Here is a 19845-nt window from a genome sequence, read left to right as displayed (position 1 = left end):
TATTGAACGTTCAGGTTTCACCCTTGTTCAAGGTGGAGGCCGTATGGTCATTTTTGACCAACCTATTTTGCATGGTTCTGACCGAATCCGTGGTAACAAGATCATGGAGGCGCATCACACGCCCTTCAACAATCTCTATATGTTGCACATGGAAATTATGAAACCGCAATTGGCTAAATCTGCGGACAAGTCAAATTTTCGCCTTTGGCATCAACGCTTCGGACATTCGTCTGAAGAAGTTATCCGTCAACTACCCAAGCACACCAAGGGTGTGGATTCTATTGGTGACAAGGACAAGTCTCCTTGTGCAGGTTGTCAATGGGGCAAGTCTCATCGTGCTCCATTTCCCGCGTCGGACAAGAGAGCTTCAAAACCTCTTGAAATTGTTCATACCGACGAAGATGGTCCTATGCGTACCACCGCTATTGGTGGATGGCGCTACTTCATCAGCTTTCTCGACGACTACTCCGGTCTTGGCCGCGCCTATTTCCTCAAACATAAGAATGATTCGACCCAAGCGTTCGATGATTTCAAGGCATGGGCTGAGAACCAAACTGACGAGAAAATCAAAGCTGTACGCTCGGATCGAGGGGGAGAATATACCTCTGCAGAATTTACCGAACATTTGCGCAAATTTGGCATTGAACATCAGAAGACAATGCCATACTCTCCTCAACAGAATGGGAGAGCTGAGCGCTGGAATCGGACCATTGTCGAGAAGGCTATGTCTATGCTTCATCATGCTGGACTAAGCCATGGTTTCTGGCAATTGGCTGTTGACGCTGCGGTTCACATTTATAATCGGCAACCAATGCGACGCCTTAACTGGCAATGCCCCATTACCCTCTGGGATAGCACAGTCCCAGACATTTCGTATTTTAGGGTATTTGGGTGCAAGGCATATGTGCATGTGCAGAAGGAACAAAGAGCTGGGAAGCTCGACAAGAAGGCTGTCGAGATGATCTTTGTTGGCTATGAGTTAGGTTCCAAAGGGTATCATTTCTGGAACCCGGCCACTCGAAGTATCGTTGTGTCTCGTGATGTGACCTTCGATGAAGAGACATTTCCTGCACGTAAAGATTTAGGCAATAATCCGAAATCCCTGGATAAGCCGTTTGATGAACCTCCTGAGGATGCGAACTCGGAGGATTCTGATTCTGAGGATTTACCTATTCCCATTCCTATCCCGGAACATGAACCTGAACCTGAAGACCATCCAGAGCCAGTGGGAGACATTCCACAACCGCAACCTGATCCTGTACCTCCTCCGCAACCTCAGTACGAACGTCCACGTAGTCAAGGTGCTGGACAAAATCCTAAGAGGAACAAGGACAATGTTGAGCAGGCAGCTCCACGCAGTGGTGCGCCCTCACAACTTACCTGCAAGGTTGCTGATGCTTGATGCACACGCAAGTACTTCGACTGAAGGTACTGGGGATTGAGCTACGCTACTGGGGTCCTTATATACATGAGGAGACCGCTTATCTAAGCTACTGTATAGTACGTTCCCACGACATACAAGGTAAGTGGCGTAGCCATGTGATAACACACAAATGACATCATAGATGACATCACGGACCCGGAGCTTCCCATAGAACCGGTCCGGCCTGTGATTGAACCCGGCAGCCCAGTAGGCGCCTTCCTAGTTCAACACTCCCCCTCGCTTAGTGCGTCGTAGACTCACATAAGCGTACTAGGCGCATAACGCTGCCAATGGTGCTCTAGGACGATTCATAGAATCTAAGTCCGAGCATTCCTCTAAACTTAAGGAATTTGACACGGCCTAAGTTCTTGGTGAACAGGTCTGCTGGATTTTCATCCGTACTGATGTAGAAGAGCTCGACTTGCTTCTCCTCAATCAGTTCCCTGATGTAATGGTAGCGTATGTCGATGTGCTTCGACCGCCTCTCAGTTACAGGGTTGGAGCCGATGAATATCGCTCCTTGGTTATCCGAGCAGATAGGGAGTGCGCCAAGTAGGTAACCGATCTCCTTGAGGAGCATCTTAACCCAGACGACTTGGCGGCTACAGTCGCTGAGCGACATGTATTCAGCCTCAGTTGAAGACAGTGCAACCGTCTTTTGCCGTCGAGACAGCCAACTGAACACTCCGTTTGCCAACTTCATAAAGTAGCCACTCTGAGACCGTCTCATCTCTGGGTCATTGGCCCAGTCAGAGTCTGTGCATGCCGAGACACCTTGTCCAGATTTGCCGCTGTATACAAGCGCATAGGACTTGGTACCCACGAGGTAGCGGCAGATATATAGCGCTTTATCCAAGTGGTCCTGTGACGGATTCGCAGCTTGTTGCGCGAGTTTAGTCACGGCAAAGCAGATGTCAGGTCGAGTTCCGAGCATGATATATAGCAAGGAGCCGATGACGGTCTGATACCGGCTTCGAAGTGCAGGATCAACCGGGCCAGTGTGCGGCTCAGGTTTGTAACCCGCAGGGAGTGGAGTAGGCGCAGACTTTGCATTCTGCATGCCACAGCGCTGCAGCACAGTCTCAAGGTAGGCAGTTTGGTCGAGATGAATCTCGTCGCCTTTCCGAGTAATGCGCATACGCAAGAACTCCTTGACGTCGCCTAGGTCGCGACACTCCCACTTCTTCATGAAGCGGTTCTTGAGTTTGGCTACAAGGGCCTTGTCTTTGCCACAAAATAGGGCATCATCCACATAGACTATGACTAGGACGAAACGTCCGTCTTTCGTCTTATAGATGAAAATTCCGGCGTCGGATACAAGGCGTGTAAAGCCGAGTTCCTTGAGAGACTCATTCAGGGTGCGCCACCACGCTAACCCTGCCTGTTTGAGTCCATAGAGAGCACGCAATAGCCGGAGGACTCTGTGCTCTTGGCCTTTGACTTTAAAGCCTTCAGGCTGCTCCATGTAAATCTCCTCGTCGAGTTTACCATAGAGGTACGCATTACGGACATCAAGTCCGGAGATGTGCATGCCCTCGAGCGCAGCTAGCGCGAGTATAAGGCGCACGGTCTCAAAGCGAACGACTGGAGAGAAAACCTGATCGTAATCGAGGCCTTCAATCTGGGAGTAGCCTTTTGCGACTAGTCTAGCCTTCTTTCGACCGTCAGTTTTGACGTCGAAGACCCAGCGGTTTTTGGTAACCCTACGTCCCTTAGGACGGTCAACCAACTCATAAACACCACGCTTGCGCAGAGCCTCTAACTCTTCGCGACACGCAGCTTTCCACTTCTCTTGCTCCTCTTTAGGTAGCTTCGAGATATCACGGAATGTCCATTCGCGTACGCTGGACTTCGGAGAATCTTGGTCAACTAGTGGTAGCGCTTTTGCAAGCAGCATGTTAACCAATCCTACTCCCCCTTCCCGGCATAGTTGTGCCATGAGTAACTCTTCGACTTCATCGTCGTCAGAGCCCGAGGAGGATCCAGAAGGCTGGTCTGGCTGTGGATCAGGCGCAGAACTAGGTCCGGGAACCGGTTGCTGCCTTGGCTGTGGTTGAGAGCGGGAGCTACCCGGCTCTTCTCCGACAATCTTTTTCCATTGCCCCTTCTTTTCGATCTCTTTGTATATTTCTATGGGGGTCCGTTTCTCCCCATAGACATTCCCTGGGCGGGTTACTGGCTTCCGCTCTCTCCCTGAGCGCCGCGGCGCATCATCGCGCGCTGGCTCTTCCGGAGGTTGAGGCGGCGGAACTGGACTGGGCGCCCTAGGCTGCTCCTGAGCATCGTCACGCTCATTGTCCGCTCCCTTTGGAAGGTGATGAGAGGGATGATCGTTGTCATCGTCATCATAATTCTCCTGAGAAGTGGGTTGGCGACCCGCTTGGTCAGGTGTAGGTGCAGATTGCAACCTAGTGTTGCCTCGCCGTTTCATGTCCGGGCATTTTGGGAACATGAGTTCATCAAACAGAGCGTTCGATGAAGTGTAAAGCACATTATTAGGGCTGCGCATGAATCGTGCCCCATGCCCACCAGGGGCAACCCCGAGGTACACCATTAACTCAGATTTCCGAGATAGTGTATTCTGACGCACGTCTTTCGGTATGAATACATATGCGCCGCACCCAAATATTCTTAGGTGCTTGATGCTGGGAGCCTCGCCATTTAACATCTCATAGGGGGTACGCCATTTGAGACGTCGGACAGGTGTCCTGTTGTAGAGATGAACAGCGTGCTCAACCGCAAATTCCCACCAGGATTCAGGTAGACACGCTTCATGGCGCATGGCCTCAGCTTTGTCCATTATCGTCCTGTTGAGTCGCTCCGCTCTGCCATTCTCCTGAGGAGTGTGCGGCGAACTTTGCAGGATCTGGATACCCTCGTCTTTCAGCATTTTGTCGAACGCTTCAGACTTGTATTCTCCCCCAGCATCTGACATCCACTTCTTAACCTTCTTGCCGTACTGGTTTTTGGCCATGGCTAAGAATTGGCGCGTGGCCGTGATCGCAGCACTCTTGTTGCGCAGATTCACTGTCCATGCATTGGAAGTGTAGTCATCATAGTACAGGATGTAGTACCTATACTTATGGTAGGAGTCGATGGGAAACGACTTCACATCAGAGTGAATGAGCTCGAAGGGCTCTGTCGCTCTCAACGTAGATGGCGGGAATGCTTTGTTATGCATTTTCCCTTCCGCGCATCCTGGGCATATAGGATCCTCCCTAGGGAACTCTATCGAAGGTGGGAAACCCTCGGTGTGTTTCTGTGCTTGCCGTAGTACGTCCTTAGAAGGATGTCCTAGGCGGCGATGCATAGTGTGGTAATCGACAGAATAAACTGTCTGATGGATACTCATTGCGTCCTGTGAAGGCAAGGACTGTATTTCGAATATCGTTGAACTAGGGTGCCGCGGCTTGAACACATATAGTGGTTCACGCGCTCCTTGTTCATAGAGGTCGACGTGCTGCGCACCACCGCGCACTGTCATTCCTTCACGGAGGAACGTTCCCATGGATAGGAGACGTTGATGAAGACCTTGGAAGTAATAAACGGGGAATAATCTGGTTGTCGTATGACTACCATCGTCATTCTCGAAGTTCAAGAAGACTGTCCCATGCTTTGTGCATACGGCAGAGCCGTTTGCGGTCGACAAGACGATTGGCTCACTGAGGTCCTCAATCTCAGCAAAATCATCTAAATTGTTGGAAAAATGTAATGATGCTCCAGAGTCCAACATCCAGGAGTCTGACGACTCAACCGGCTCTGGTTCATGCCAAGCCTTAGCTTTTCCCTTACATTTGGTGCACGCAGCGAAATCGCGCGAATGCCGACAACCAACTGATTTGTGCAACGAACTACTGATATATTCATTTGTTACACTGCGACTACGACTGCGAATACTACGTCTCTTTAAAGTAGACCTAGTGCGTCTACTACTACATGCGGCTGTATGAAGCGCAGGGTTAGTAGGTCGCTTGGGAATAGAAGCTGAAGGGACTGACCCAGCATCAAAGTCCTCCCCTAAGCCGGCGGCGTTAGCCAGCTCGTCGTCGATGTCGTACTGACCGTCTGATCCCCAATCAAGTGGATCTTGAGTCGTAGGACCTTCGTCCTCGTCGTACGAGTTGTACGTCCCGTCCATGATCGCGTCGATCGCATGGCCTACTTCAGAACCATGACGAGAGCGTTTGGACGCCCGAGACTCTGACTCCGAGTCGGAGAGGTACTCCTCAATCCGAGCGGAATTGTCAACGACCTCAGACAACGTCGTGAGACGCTGTGAGGTGCCAGAGACGTCGATGTCTTTGGCGAGCTCGAGGGCACTCTTGAGCCACCGGTGAGCATTCTTGCTGTGGCCGGTTTTGGCGGGACGGGTGGTGACGGTGTGAGACTTGCTGCCCGAAGGCGCTATCTCGACGACTTTGGAGGTGGTAGGACCCGCTATCGACGCCTGCGAGGCGAGATGCGCATGGTCCGTATGATCTCCCTGGTTGGCGCGGGACTTAACTTGCTTGCCGCTGCGTTTACCGCGCTGCTTGCCTTTGCCCTTGCCTTGACCTTCCTTCGCACCGCTGCTGCTGCTGCCATCCTGGCGCTGCTGCTGCTGGTTGAAGCTTGGTTCGCCGTGCTTACGCTTAACGGCGGAGATCTTCTTCGCGCTCTGCGAAGATGACGCCTGCTTGCCGCCTTGCTCGTAGGCAATGACGACAGACTCCCGGACGTAGTCAATCTTCATCTCCGTAAGCTCTTTGGCTTGGAGGATCGTGGTGACGACGGTGTCGTACCGGGAGGGCAGCGCATTGAGCGCTATCATCGCCCGCAGTGGAGCGGGGATGTCGATCCCTTCGCCCGCAAGCTTGTCAAACGCAGCTGCGATGTTAGCGAACGTCGGGTTCGGGTGCTCGTTCGGAGGGATCCGAGCATTGATCGCTGTCCTAAACTCCTTGTAAACACCGGCGGGGGTCTGCTTGTCATAGAGCGCCTTCAGCTCGTCCCAGAGGGCCTTGCTGGTCGTCTTGTTCTTGACAGCCGCCTTGACGGACGACGTCAGGCGAAGACGGATCGACCCCTGTGCCTTCTGATCGCGCTGCAGCCACTCGTAGTAGACTGAGGGATTCTCTGTGTCCAGAGTAGGCTGGGGCCAGGTCGAATTGACAATGATCCAGACCTCCTGCGCCATGAGGAAGGCCGACATGGATTCAGCCCAGGCGCGGTAGTTGGAGCCATCGAGGATGGGGACAGCGGTGAAGAGGGTGTTGGAAGCCATTGGTAGAGGGTTTGAAGTGATAAACTCGGTAAATGGGGAATACTGACAACAATGTCGTCAGCCCTCTACTCAATGACGAGTGCAGCCTTAGAGGCGCAACCACCGCTATGGTGCATGTGCTGGGGGTAGCAGCAACAGAGTTGCGCTAAGACCTGCAGCAATGTACGCGCATAGTCCCCCCCTGGCTTCAAGCCACTAAGGCGAAGCCACAGGTAAGCTGGTGCGCACACTGAGACGCAGCCAGTGAGGCGCAGTACTCAGGCAGTGACCAGGGCTCATAACCTGTTGAGCAGGCAGCTCCACGCAGTGGTGCGCCCTCACAACTTACCTGCAAGGTTGCTGATCCTTGATGCACACGCAAGTACTTCGACTGAAGGTACTGGGGATTGAGCTACGCTACTGGGGTCCTTATATACATGAGGAGACCGCTTATCTAAGCTACTGTATAGTACGTTCCCACGACATACAAGGTAAGTGGCGTAGCCATGTGATAACACACAAATGACATCATAGATGACATCACGGACCCGGAGCTTCCCATAGAACCGGTCCGGCCTGTGATTGAACCCGGCAGCCCAGTAGGCGCCTTCCTAGTTCAACAGACAATGCCTATGGTGACGAGCCACCTGCGAATATTGATCGTCGTACCGATACTCAAGGCCGTCAACAATCTGAGGCTGAAACTCTCATGTTTGTGCGGATGCTAGCAGAAGCAAACCATGGCGTTCCCCAGAGTCACAGGGAAGCTATGGAGTCCCAAGACAAGGCTAAATGGCACGCATCTGAAGGTTCTGAATACGAGTCACTTATGGACAACAAGACTTGGGTTCTAGTTCCACGGCCTAAAAACCGAAAGGTTATCAAGTGCCGGTGGGTTTATGCGATTAAACACGATGGTCGCTACAAAGCGCGTGTTGTTGCAAAGGGATTTACCCAAGTATGGGGTCAAGACTATACCGAGACTTTTTCTCCTGTTGCACGGTTTGAATCCGTACGCTATCTGTTGGCGCATGCAGCACTTGAAGATTGGGAGATTGAGTCTATGGATGTCAAGACGGCATTCCTTAACGGTGACCTTGACGAGGAAATCTACATGGAACAGCCCAAAGGATGGGCTGTACCTGGGAAGGAGAACTGGGTCTGTCTGCTCAAGAAGGCCATTTATGGCTTGAAGCAAGCGTCTCGTCAATGGAACGCTAAGATCGACAAGTCTCTCCTTGACTTAGGGTTTAAACGGACGTATTCGGATGCCGGAATTTATGTCTTCTCTCGTGAATCTGAAGGACACACCTGCTTAATCATTTTGTATGTCGACGACTTGCTCCTCATGGGCGACTCGAAATTGTTCATCGACAACATCAAGCAGAGACTGTCTTTGGAATACCAGATGACTGATCTGGGAGCTGTCCAGCGTTTCCTTGGTCTACACATTCGTCGAGAACGTCTTGCACGTCGTATCTTCGTTGACCGGGAAGACTATATTCAGTCTGTTTTGGAGAGGTTCCAAATGTCCAACTGCAAGTCTGCAAGGACGCCTCTTCCCGCTGGAGCAGTATTAGAGAAGAACACCGACACTGCATCTGAAATTTTCCGAACCCGTTACCAGAGCATCATTGGCAGCATCATGTATGCTATGCTTGGTACTCGCCCAGACATCTCGTTCGCGGTCACGCGTCTGGCGAAGTTTTCTTCAAATCCGTCTAAAGAGCATATGAAGTTTGCGTACTATGTCCTGAGATATCTTCAAGGGACAAAGGAACTTGCACTTTGCTACGATGGAGGCTCAAACTCTGGTCTGATCGCCTACTCAGACTCAGACTGGGCTGAAGACCGTGATGATAGGCACTCTACATCTGGCTTTGTTTTCCTCATGGCCAATTGTGTCGTTTCTTGGGTGTCAAGACGCCAACCAACGGTATCTTTGTCTTCAACTGAAGCAGAGTATAAGGCCAGCTCCGACTGCTGTCGTCAGATGGCTTGGCTGCGTCATTTTGGAGAAGAACTGGGAGACAACATGTCTCATCCAACTCCACTTTGTCTTGACAACCAAGGCAACATTTTCCTTGCGGTGAACCCTGCCGTGGATCGCCGCACCAAGCACATAGAAATCCGGTATCACTACGTTCGAGAGTTCTACGAACGTGGGGAGATGGACATCTATTTTGTCGCAAGTGAAGACCAACTTGCTGATGCCTTGACCAAGAATGTTCCCTTCAGCGGAATCGAGAAATTCAGGTCTTCGGTTGGCATGATGAGATACTCGACATCTTGAACAAGTGGGAGTGTTGAACTTCCGAGTTTTCAGTGTTCTTATCTTATCAGTTATGTACAGATATGGACTTATATTCTGCGATGTCAGATTACATATGTTCTTTGATGGACTTTGCCTAGATCACATCATGTGACCTTAGTCTGGATCATTCCATGATATTCCACGACATTCCTTGATGTCCCATCACGTCTTATATTACTCTTTGATGTTCCATCATGTCTCATATTATTCCTGATGTTCCATCACGTTTCATATATCTCTCCACATCAAACTCCGAGTTTTGGCTTACTCATGCTGCTTACCAGCTTACTCATATCCCCAAACCTCGGACTTAGTGCTTACTGATGAACCACTGATACAGCATGTGACCTGTATCAAATGTGTATATATACTGGGCTGGTTTGCCCTGTAATGATAACGATCCTTCGTCCTCTCCTCTGCCTGCCAGCATAGGATCTTCCCTTTGGGACTGGTCTGTTCACTCACTCATTAGTCCTTCACTGCCACTGGGCTTACTAAGCCTAAAAACCTCTTTCTTCAACATTCTTGCCCGCCCATGTCACCCTCCGCAACTCTGTCTGTGGGCGACGAAAATGAAGTCGAGAGCGAGGACGAGAGCGAGGACGAGCGCGACGAGCTGGACAACGATGAGGAGGAAGTTGCTGACTTGGTGGGTCAGGTACGCTCCTGGGAGGCGAGCTCGCCGTAAGTGCCTGGTCTCGTTGTGTTGCTTGTACGATCCGACGCGTGTGCCTCTCGCTCTGTATTAGAATATTCGAGTTAACGCATTGCCTACTCTCCTTCTGCGTGCGTCGTGCTCGTATCGCTTGCCATGAGACGACCCCATTGTGACGCCATTGCCTGATCACTCAGTTCTGGGCCTAGGCCCCTACCCCAACCCAAAAAATACTGACCGTCCCCGGTCAGTTGTTCCCTCCGGGGCTATTGTGCGGCATCCCGATGGCTGATCGGTCCGGATGGTCACCTTCCCAGTCGAGCTTCCTTCCTCCGCCTTCCGCTGCTATTCACAGCCGGCGCCTGTGCGATCCTCGTGCCCTCTCACCCTCCGGCCTCTTTCCACTCGCTGCACTCGATCCCTCCTTGTGTCCGCTCCCCCCTCCTCCGACTCTTCGCCATGTCTCAGGCCACGTTCAATTTCGAGCGCAAACTAGACGTTCAGACTGCTCTGGACGTCTCGCAAGTGCTATCACGGCTCCACGGGTCATTCAGCGAAGACGTCGCAAACAAAGTGTTCATTGTGATTCCCCCCGGCGGCGTCCCTTCCCTTTGGCTTCCTGACCTCGCAGTGCTCGCACGTTGGATGGCCTGGGCTCGGACCGCCGTGTTCCACTTGGTACGTCCCGGCCTCTCGCCCCTCCGCGGTTTGTTCCGTGCCTTGACTCTACCCTCCTTGCCCAGAACACCTTCGTCGCGAACCTCCTCATTGCGATGCAGTTTGGGTACCCTCCGACGCCGCTCCCTCCTCAGCACGAAGAGGTGATCGCCCGCACCCGTCGCAACGTGTTCAACGTCGGTAAGTGCCAACACCTTGCCCCCGAGCTGGTGCAACTCGAGATATGACGCCTCATCGCTGACTTCTGGGTGTACCCCGAGGTACATGAAACTGGATGTTTCATCCTCTGGGGGTCCTCGTGTATCCCTCTCGCCGTCCCCCTCCGTCCCCCCTTCCCTTATCTCCCATTTACGCCCCTTCTCTCTGGTCGCCAGCCCCCAGACGACAGGCCCCCTTCTCCCTTAGCATGTCCGCCTTCCCGCGCCTTCTTCCGGGCTGTCCCTCCAAACGCGCACATTCCTTTTCCCCTGGTCGCCCCCCCATCTTCGTACGCTCCTTTTTGTCCTGATGGTACGATAGACCCCCTTGCCTTCGCCCCTCCTGCTCCGCCCGCCGCTGCTTCGTCCGTCACGCCTCCTCGGTCCCGCCTTCAGTACAACTCCCCGACTCCCTCCGATCATTCCTCTGGGATCGCCAGCCCAATGAGGGGACTCTCCGACGACGAGCTAGCTCAGTTCTACGCCCCTTCTTCCCCCTCCCTGGCCAACTCCCCATCCGTCGGAGGCCGCTCTCCCACCGTCGAGGACTCCTCCGGACCTGATGATCCGCCCCTTTCTCCTCCTCGTCAACCCCGCGCGATCGGCCCAACCTCTGGTCCTCCCGCCACGACCGACGCGAACGGAAACCGTATCTTCGTGCCGCCTCGCGCCCGTTCTGGCCCATCTCGCCCGGTAGCACCGTCCGGCCCCTCGCTTGCGAGTACCTCTCTGGTTCCCTCCGTGGCCCCTAGGCCCTCGTGCCCCTCCGTGCCTCCGCGTCCGACCGTGCCCGCCGCCACCGTTCCCACAGCGTCGACAGTTTACACCGATCCTGCGCCACCACTCCCCTCCGGTGCCTCCGAAGCCTCCCGCTCCCGGTACGGATTGTTCGTGTATGCACCACAGACGCCGTGCGAGAGATGCGCCGCACTGTCTCCTCGTGGGCTCTGCCGAGTCGATGGCAACCCCGACCACGCGTGCGTGTACTGCGCGAAGAAGAAGACGAGGTGCAGTATCCGCCACACCCGTGAGTTCCCCCTTGTTTCACGATCACACCCCTCCGTGTTCTGGCCACTGACTTGACCCCTTAGCCGTCCGGTCCTTAATGCTTCCATCAGGAAAAACGCTCGGGAGCGCTGACAGGTTGGCGGTCATACCAACACTATTTAATCATGTTCAATATGTTGAGACCTAATTGCAATGTACACAAGTTAACCTAACCAATTGGATTCAATCTACTTATCTTCAAACACGTTGGAATGGCTTGTGCATTGCCATAACTCTTGCAAGAGGCACTACTGCTCCCTAGAGAGTGCAAGCTTGCTCTTGGCTATGTAGCTGCCGTTGTAGCTCAGAATCCTTAGTCAGGCCTATATGCTGTGGTGCGTATGTCCCTCCGCTAGTACGCACATATGCATGGTGCATGATGCTGCATTTGGAAATCTCCGACTCGTCGGGTATAGTACCGTGAATGCACACTTGGATGGTCATGAGCAAGTCACTGGCAGTTCATCATTGTCCATGACACGAGCGTTGGGTACTTACTACCTACTACATGTTATTGTTGCATATAATAAGGCAAGCTAGAGAGAGTGCGTTTGGGGGCTAGATACAACTTGAACGTTACAACGTATTATACATTTGAGGTTCTGGTGCTAAAAGTCCAAGTCGGCCTCAGCCTCGTCATCACCGTCAGTGTCCACGCCCGCCGCATCCGAGTCCATATCGCTATCAAGATCCCGCTCCTTGTGCCCGCGACCCAACACTCGAAGGTCCTCCGGCACCGCAGGTACAACGATGGCTCCCGGCTCATGCAGAAGCGGTCGGACAGCGCACGTACCAAGGGGCGCCCCGAGGTTTCTGACCCTCCAGCTTGCTTGCATGACTTGGCGTTGGGCTCGCAACCCCACTGGCCAAGTCCAGGATGCGTCGATGAAGTCGAACTTCATCGAACACATGGGCGCTGCGAAAGCTCTCTGGCCCGTGGCGTAGGCATGCGCGAAGGAGGTTAGGGTCACCACGGACCGCTTGATGACGGGCACGGACTGCAGAGGCAGCGCGAGGCGAAGAGGGAACACGGGGCGGAGAGAGCGCGGTACGAACGTTTCGGCCGTAGGATCGTAGACGTCGAGGGTAAAGTGAGGATTTTCGGGTGATGGAGCGTACCCAACGGCTCCGATGTACCTGTTGAGCGTGCGCACGGCCTGGTGGAGGAGCGGCTGCTCCGCCCCGTGGCCGTTGATGACAATGGCCTCGCCATTGGGATCGATCTCCCCCAGGAGGGGGATCGACACGGGGCCGTAGCCGTCCTAGGGCCAGAAAACGGCATTAGTCACCCAGATGAGCATTGAAAGTGATACAGTACTCACCTGTACGTACACCAAGCCTTCTACAATCGCGGTGCGTCCTTGCGCAGCCGGGCTATCCTCCAGGGACCTATTGAGGAGGGTTTTCAGAGACGGCGGCGGGCTCTTGTAAAAGGCCGGCACGGTGGACATGCAGATCCACCCGCCAAACTTCGCGGGTGGGTTGCGGAGCTTCGCCGCCTGCGCACGCGCCTCCCCGAGGGTCTCCATCGTGGGTTGGATTCGACTGCGCTGCACCGGGCAGCCAGTCAAATCATAAGCTAGGCACTTCACACGATCTGAGCAATCAAACAATCCTTGACGGAGGGAGCAACTCACATATTCAAAGATCTCTCCATAACGGCCTCGCTCGAAGCAAACGACGGCGACATGGCGGAGCTCGCCGCACAGCTTGCATATCCCGGACAGCTTCGCAATGTCCTCGTAGCGGGCTGAGCTGACCACCGCCAAGATATCGATGAGACGCTTGTCTACGGCAGACATTGAGGCAGCAGCGGAGAGCAGATGTGTGTTGTGGAGGGTTGAGGGACGCGTGGAGAGTTGAGGGACGCGGATGCAGGCTGTTAGGAGCCGTTTGGATGTGTTTGATCACTCTCCCACCCCAAGCGCCGAGTTGGTCCGGAACCTACGATTTGGGCGGAGCGCGCAAACACGAAGATATACAGTACTCTACCAAAGTGTTTGGTATGCATATAAGCCAGTCCAATTATTTACATGGAATCGACTGGCTGTCTCTAACACCGTATTGGAGGACCAGTCATCCGGTACAGTGCCCGATGGTCCATCCGGGAAGCACGGCGCAAGTTGGCACGATTGACGTATTTGAGTTAACGGTATGATTTTTCCTTGCGGAAGTCCCTTCGACGTCAAAGGGGGTTTACTGACGGTATACATCAAATGTGTAGGATCGGGGCTTGATGCAAAACGCGAGTACCACTCGACGTACGCGAGAGGACCGCTGGGCCACCACGACGGGGCAGTTTGGCCCCTAAATCGCTCGGACAGAGTCTTTGGGAGGGCAAAAATGATCTTGACCCTTGCAGCCCTGGTACCTATGCCGTAGGTTCAATGGCTTGTCCAATCGAATACAAATCCATCACTCACCTATCACGCCGGTGGACTCCGCGTCGCCCTTGTCAAGAACAATAACCGTGTCGAAACGAGCCTTCTGATGCTTTGTGGGACGTGCTGGGATTGCCTTTACGGCGTCCAGCTCTTCTCTTCCATCTGAAAGCTCGATTGGTTTGAATTTGAATTGGTGGTAAACGTCGACCCTTTCAAAAGGGAGGAACGTTTGCGCCAGATCCGCTCGACCGAGACGTAGTTCCGGAGGCTGGATGTCGTTGATAAACTGGACCAACGCAGCGGTGAATCCAGGGGCACCGTGTTTGTCCTGAATTCGACCGACATGCTGGTGAGGGCTGGGTGCGTATTTTGCTATCTTGACAGAGGTACCTGCGTCCGCGGCGGGCGAAATTCCACCCGGACATGGGTTCTCCGCGCTCGCCTCCTCCGAGTCTGCATCCGCCGTGTCAACCTCCACATCCTCCTCCTCCTCCAGCTCCTCCTCAACCTGACGTTCCTTCTGGAACACCTCGTACAACATCATCTTCTCCTGACGCGTAACCCAACGCATCATCTGCGGAAACTCGTCGCGATGATTCGTGGCGCGCCAGGCATCTTTAGCGAGGTCGATATGAAGTCTTTCGAACATCTCCGTGTTGTAGTTGTCGGTGGTTCCAAAGAGGCGAATGGATTCCACGTAGTGCAGGAGAGAATGAAACTTTGGTATGTTGAGGTGGTCGCGTATGCCGAGTTTCACCAAGACGTCCTTGTGTTCGTGAAACGTCTTCAAAGCATCGGCTAGATATTTGAGGGTGTCGTCGTCGTGGGTAGGGTACTGGGCAAGGTATATGAAGTCCAGGAGAGATCGGAAGCAGAGCACCACGCGCTTTGGTACCTTGCCAACAAGACATGCAAGGAGGATACGAGCCATGCCTTTACGCTCGGACCCGGTGATCTGCGCAAGGTTCGATACGCCGTTCTTGAAGTGCCGGACGCCGAACGCGGGAGGCATGGACCTGATTCGCCTATCCAGCTCCTTTTCACCAAGTAGCTCTTGGCACCAGGAAACGAGGTGCTTGAAGACACCCTGGTAGAGCTGATGAAGAACGTCGGGAGTGATAGAGAGGTGAATATCGGTGTAGGGCAAATCGGCCCAGAAAGGCGTGGTCGCCCCACCGACAACATTATGCGCTTTACGAAAAGCCTCGCGAGCTGCTTCACTGAGATCGGCTTGTTCCGCTGCCTGCCTGAGGATGCTCTCTGTGGCCTCGGATGTTCGAGGTTCAGCGGCGACGGGCTCCTGCAGCTTGTCGCTGGGACAATTGCATTTGGGACACGTTCCGTACTTCGAGCAAGTCACCAGACATTGCTCGGGATAGTCTGCAACATACGCCGCCAGAATAGGATGAACGCGTCGCACGGAACCATCGCCTCCGGTGACCTCGATACCGTTCACTCCAGCATGCTGAAGGGGCTTGAGAATCAATCTCATGGCCTCATGGAACAGGCGGTGAGAACGGGCCTTCCGTTCGCGTTTAGTGATCTTTTCACCATCGACTTTAGACACTGGGAGATAACCAAGAAGGATGCATGCGTGCATGGATGGTTTACGTCGAATAGCCCTCGGAATGTTGCCTAGTGTAAGATACACCGGATATGCCTGTTTATTGCCAGAGAACTGGGTTAGTTGCGTCTTGTCCGTGGAAATGATCACAGGTGCAACCGCGGCTCCTTCCGGTAGCAAAGTCTACAAAGGCATAGGGATTGAGAGCCTATCAGCAATGGATCTGTGACGAGACAAGGTGCGGACTCACCTGTACGGACTTCCACCATATTCCGGTCCACATCTCCGTAAAGATTCTCTTAGTCTTTGTGCTGTCCGTGAACGCGCGCCGCGGCCGGTAAACGATATCCTTAGCGTACGCTGGATTTCCCAGAAGGGCTTTGATAGCCTCTATAATGTCCCGATAACGCACGAGGTGGACGTCATCGGGACGGTCTGGGAAAGCTAATGAAGAGGTTTTCCAAGAAGCTCGCTCCGGAATATCATTGACTTTGAGGTAAAGCTGGCGGATGTCTTTGTATGAAAGCCCAAGCTTCTCAACAACCTGCGTGCTGCATATCAGATTCAAGCAGGCTTAAATAGTAGTATGAGACAGATACGTACTCCTGGGATGGACAGAAATCTATTCATTGAATTCTGTCCAACGTCCTCTCTCACAATCCACATGGCCACCCTCCAGTCCAGCTCCGATGCGAAAGGTCTCCAAATGTCCTCCCCTCGGCCCTCTGCCTCATCCTCCCCATCCACTTCCATTCGGTCCTCCCCGTCTGAGTCTCCAGAGAAGAACACTTTCCACGTTTCAACAACCCGTGCGTCCATCCTTATGACCTTCCCGGCAAGAAGGTCCTCTTCTTCGATCCGCGTGTCTTCATCGTCGTCCAGAGATAGCATCTGCGGCGGTGCAGTGGGCGGCTGGAAGATGCGACCAGTGGAGGAAGAGGCCTGAGGTTCCCCAGAGGAGCAGGACGCCGTTGGGGGACCTGTTAAGACAAAACTAAACAGGTCCCTATTCTCCAAGACATCTTGAAAGTCGTTAAGAAGGTCCTCCGAGTCGGAGTCGCGGTCCTCGACGTCCATGGCTCGTGCACCGGAAGGGACTGCATTTTCCCGAGCGATATCCTCCACAACATCTGGGACGGAGGCCCAAAGGTCCCTGTTTTTACCTTTCCGGTACCACAAGCACGACTTTGCAGTGGAGAGGTGCGAAGAGAGGCCGCCAGGGGTCTTGAATTCGCGGTCGCAGGCGGGACATGTCCGGTCCTCCGCGTCGCCAGGGAATAAAAAAGGAATCCGAGCGTATTTCTTCTGTCCGGGAGCCATATTTGCGTCGATGGGCAAAGCTAATGAGATGTGTTCCAATAGGATAACAGAACTCCAAAGCTATCCGAACGCGTTGGATGACGCAGCACCGGCCGGGGAGTGCCCAAGGCTTGCGCGCGGGGGCGGTGCGCCGCATCCCCGACACCAGGCATGCCTCAACACCCTCTGGCTCAATCGTAGGCTCTGTCTCTGTACCCCTCCTCTTGTACACGGAATAAACGGGATGTACAGCCTTCCAAACAAAATTTGACGGCTTGAGCGCCGCCGCTGGTGGCGCGTTCAGGCCCTTGCCCACCACCCGATTCGCCTTTGTACGTTGACTTACCCTCAGTCCACCTTATTTACTCCTCTCCGATGTATCATATAGACGTCTTCATGGTATACAAGCTGGTTGCACGTTGCAGCGGGGCCCGGAAAGCATGTCTATGGCCTCTGGTTTGTTCAAATTGCCTAAAAAGGAGTTTGCAAGCTCTTGCACAATGTCGTTAGTACCCCCTGGCGACGGCGACGCACGCCCATTGCGTGAGTACCATCTGAGGTGTTAGAAAAACACATCTCAACACGGTCCCACCAGTTTTGGAATGCATATCTGGATTGCCCGCCCGCCAGCGGGCAAAAGGGCGAAGAATGGGTCGTCCATATAGGTGCCCAGCCACCCGGGATGGGTTGCACGGCGGGCTGTCCCAGCGACTCCATTCCCTCCGCGATCCCAGACCAACTTGAAGACGCCACTATCTCCATGCAGGCATACTCTAGCATTGACCACAGCACGGACTCCGACAACTCGTCAACCTACGGGTCTGACGAGCTTGGTTCCGGGCCCAGTGTCCAGAGTTCGCAATCCGACTACGACGCTCACCCCGGCATGCCGGGTGACTCCCACCTGTCTGCTGTAACACTTTACTCCCCCAACAACTCCTTTGAGCAGGATCATATCAAATCCTTGACTCTCTCCGACATCCGCTACGAAGGTTCAATTTCCAGCTCTGACAAGGCCCGGACGTTCGCGAGAGGCATCCCCAAACCGCTTCTTACCACTAAGTTCAAACAACTCCTCGCGTCTTTAGTACCCATCAATGCTGGAGAAATGTATTGGGTATCCGAATACTTTACCAAGATACGTCAACTTCAGCTGGAGTGGCAGTCTGTAGGGTACAAGGGCTTCGTGACGAAGGTGAGCCAAAACCAGAAACCACGGGATCACTGACTAACCGGAACTCTTAGGACATAGCGATGGGTGAACCTCTGTACAATGTCTTGTTGAAGATGCTGGATAAGATCTGGGACAGTGGTCAGGGGGACAGAGGGGATGATGAGGGAGATGAAGGCCGGGAGCACCAGCGTTGGATGACATTCCTCCGATGCATCAGGTGAGAGAACAAGTGAACTGTATGAGTGTCAATGTGGCTCATACACTGAAGGGTGGACTACTGGCCCAGGGAACGTAAAGCTGTTGTAATCGCACCTCTTTTCGCGGAAGATAAGGCCTTTATGATCGCCAACACCGTCGCCACGGCTCTGCACGAGTACGAGCCTACCCCGGGCAGAACCGCACTACAGGTCTGCCGCCGCAACTACCACGTCCAGACTGCGGATGTTTGGTGCCGATTGATGTACAACGCAGTACGTATCGATGCCATGAAGAATACCCATGCAGAGGCCTGCCCCTTCTTCTGTATTGTGGCTCAAACGGCCGAAGAGTTTATGTATGAGACAAAGAAGGTGAGTTATGTCGCTTACAACTTGAAGCTATGACTCTCTGACATGATTGCGCAGATGGCGCTCATTGTCAAGTCTGGAAAGTTGGGCCGCATTCTGGGGTTCATCGTCGTACTCGTCAGGGAGGCCGGCCACGATATTGAGCCCGCGAAACTGTTCAAGTCTAAAGCCCTCAACTCAGTCACCTACCACATGCACTGGAAATATCCGTCGTCGAAGACTATTCCATCCCCAAATATGGAGTGTCGTGTGCTCTTCTACACCTCAGGAGAGATTGACGACTTTGTTGGCCGTGCTGGGTCAGCCGTCACGCTGGAGGACTGGGAACGCAGCAGTAACTTCATGGTACGTCCAATCCTCTTGAACGTTCATGAGTGCCAACTGATATCTTCTTTGGAAGTGGCTGACCGGGTACAGTTGCAGGGTCGCTAGCTCAGTTCCTGAGCATGCCTGGAAACAGTTCAACCACCGTGCTCGACGCCTTATCATGGAGTACGTATCATACATCAACACAACCAGGCACTTCTATACGTACGACTTCGCCAAGACGATGCTCGGAGTACCTCTTGACTTCGACTTTAACGTCAAAGTACCGCGTACGAAGGAGGAGAAGAAGGGGACGGTCGAGGCCCTTGTAGCTCACTTGTTTGTAGGTATCGAGAATTCGGTGTTGGTTGCAGCTGCGGACAGCATATCTCTGGCGGCGGGCTTAGGCCGCGCAAGCGTTAAGACGCGCTCGATGGGCCTTCGAGGGGATGGCCATTGGCGGTACAGCCTGTTTGCATGAATGTCATAGTTTACCTTCCATGTACGCAACGAAGACGCAATGAATATGTTCTAGGGCACAACACGCAAAGCCGGAGATAAACGGAAGCAACAGAAGCAAGGGTATGTACGTACGGACGCACGGAAGCAGTTCATATGGGCGCTATGCGTGCCCCCAACCCCAAGTCCAAGCCTTCATCGCAACCGAGATCAGTTCAATGGCAACCAGTGATCTGCACGCCGGGATGACCAGCGCTGTCCATGAATGGATATCCCGCATGATCGGCTGTATGGGTCGGTCGTTCGATCAGCTCGAGTCGGTTTACACAAACCAGGAGTGGCTGCTCGAGGGGATCCAGCCCGATATTAGTGTCGATGCCCGACTGGGCTTCGAACGGGTTTCAGTAGGAACCATTGAGACTTTGGTGTCTCAATCGGTGCCATCCGCAACGCGCAAGGTGAGTACGTTTCTCGTCCGTATTGTTGCAACTCAAATTGACACCTTTTGTAAGTTTGCCTCACAATATGGCAGGGGTG

The 19845-nt window shown here is 53.6% G+C and overlaps 4 protein-coding genes across 4 annotated transcripts; 2 read left to right on the top strand and 2 right to left on the bottom strand.

Moving 5' to 3' along the window:
• Positions 1–9514: 9514 nt before the first annotated feature.
• C8Q71DRAFT_854328 (uncharacterized protein) lies at positions 9515–11649 on the top strand (the record flags this gene model as incomplete). Its single annotated transcript, XM_047927028.1, has 6 exons — positions 9515–9637; positions 10103–10312; positions 10378–10492; positions 10832–11362; positions 11416–11536; positions 11601–11649. The coding sequence occupies 6 exons, from the start codon at positions 9515–9517 to the stop codon at positions 11647–11649; spliced, it is 1149 nt and encodes a 382-aa protein (XP_047783275.1).
• Positions 11650–12164: 515 nt separating this feature from the next.
• C8Q71DRAFT_721017 (uncharacterized protein) lies at positions 12165–13358 on the bottom strand (the record flags this gene model as incomplete). The annotated part of the gene is made up of 3 exons (XM_047921397.1): positions 12165–12818; positions 12879–13106; positions 13194–13358. The coding sequence occupies 3 exons, from the start codon at positions 13356–13358 to the stop codon at positions 12165–12167; spliced, it is 1047 nt and encodes a 348-aa protein (XP_047783274.1).
• A 2710-nt stretch (positions 13359–16068) lies between these two features.
• On the bottom strand, positions 16069–16824 carry C8Q71DRAFT_700197 (uncharacterized protein; the record flags this gene model as incomplete). The annotated part of the gene is made up of 1 exon (XM_047920107.1): positions 16069–16824. The coding sequence occupies one exon, from the start codon at positions 16822–16824 to the stop codon at positions 16069–16071; it is 756 nt and encodes a 251-aa protein (XP_047783273.1).
• A 928-nt stretch (positions 16825–17752) lies between these two features.
• C8Q71DRAFT_739711 (uncharacterized protein) lies at positions 17753–19363 on the top strand (the record flags this gene model as incomplete). The annotated part of the gene is made up of 5 exons (XM_047922725.1): positions 17753–17998; positions 18049–18194; positions 18246–18546; positions 18601–18888; positions 18944–19363. Coding segments are annotated over 5 exons (1368 nt in total), but the record flags the coding sequence as incomplete, so codon positions are not given.
• Positions 19364–19845: the final 482 nt, after the last annotated feature.

This window comes from Rhodofomes roseus (assembly GCF_022264815.1).
Source record: "Rhodofomes roseus strain CIRM-BRFM 1785 chromosome Unknown C8Q71scaffold_3, whole genome shotgun sequence".
Lineage (NCBI taxonomy): Eukaryota > Fungi > Basidiomycota > Agaricomycetes > Polyporales > Fomitopsidaceae > Rhodofomes > Rhodofomes roseus.
The sequence above is the reverse complement of the archived record's forward strand: the minus strand, read 5'-3'. Positions and strand labels throughout refer to the sequence as shown.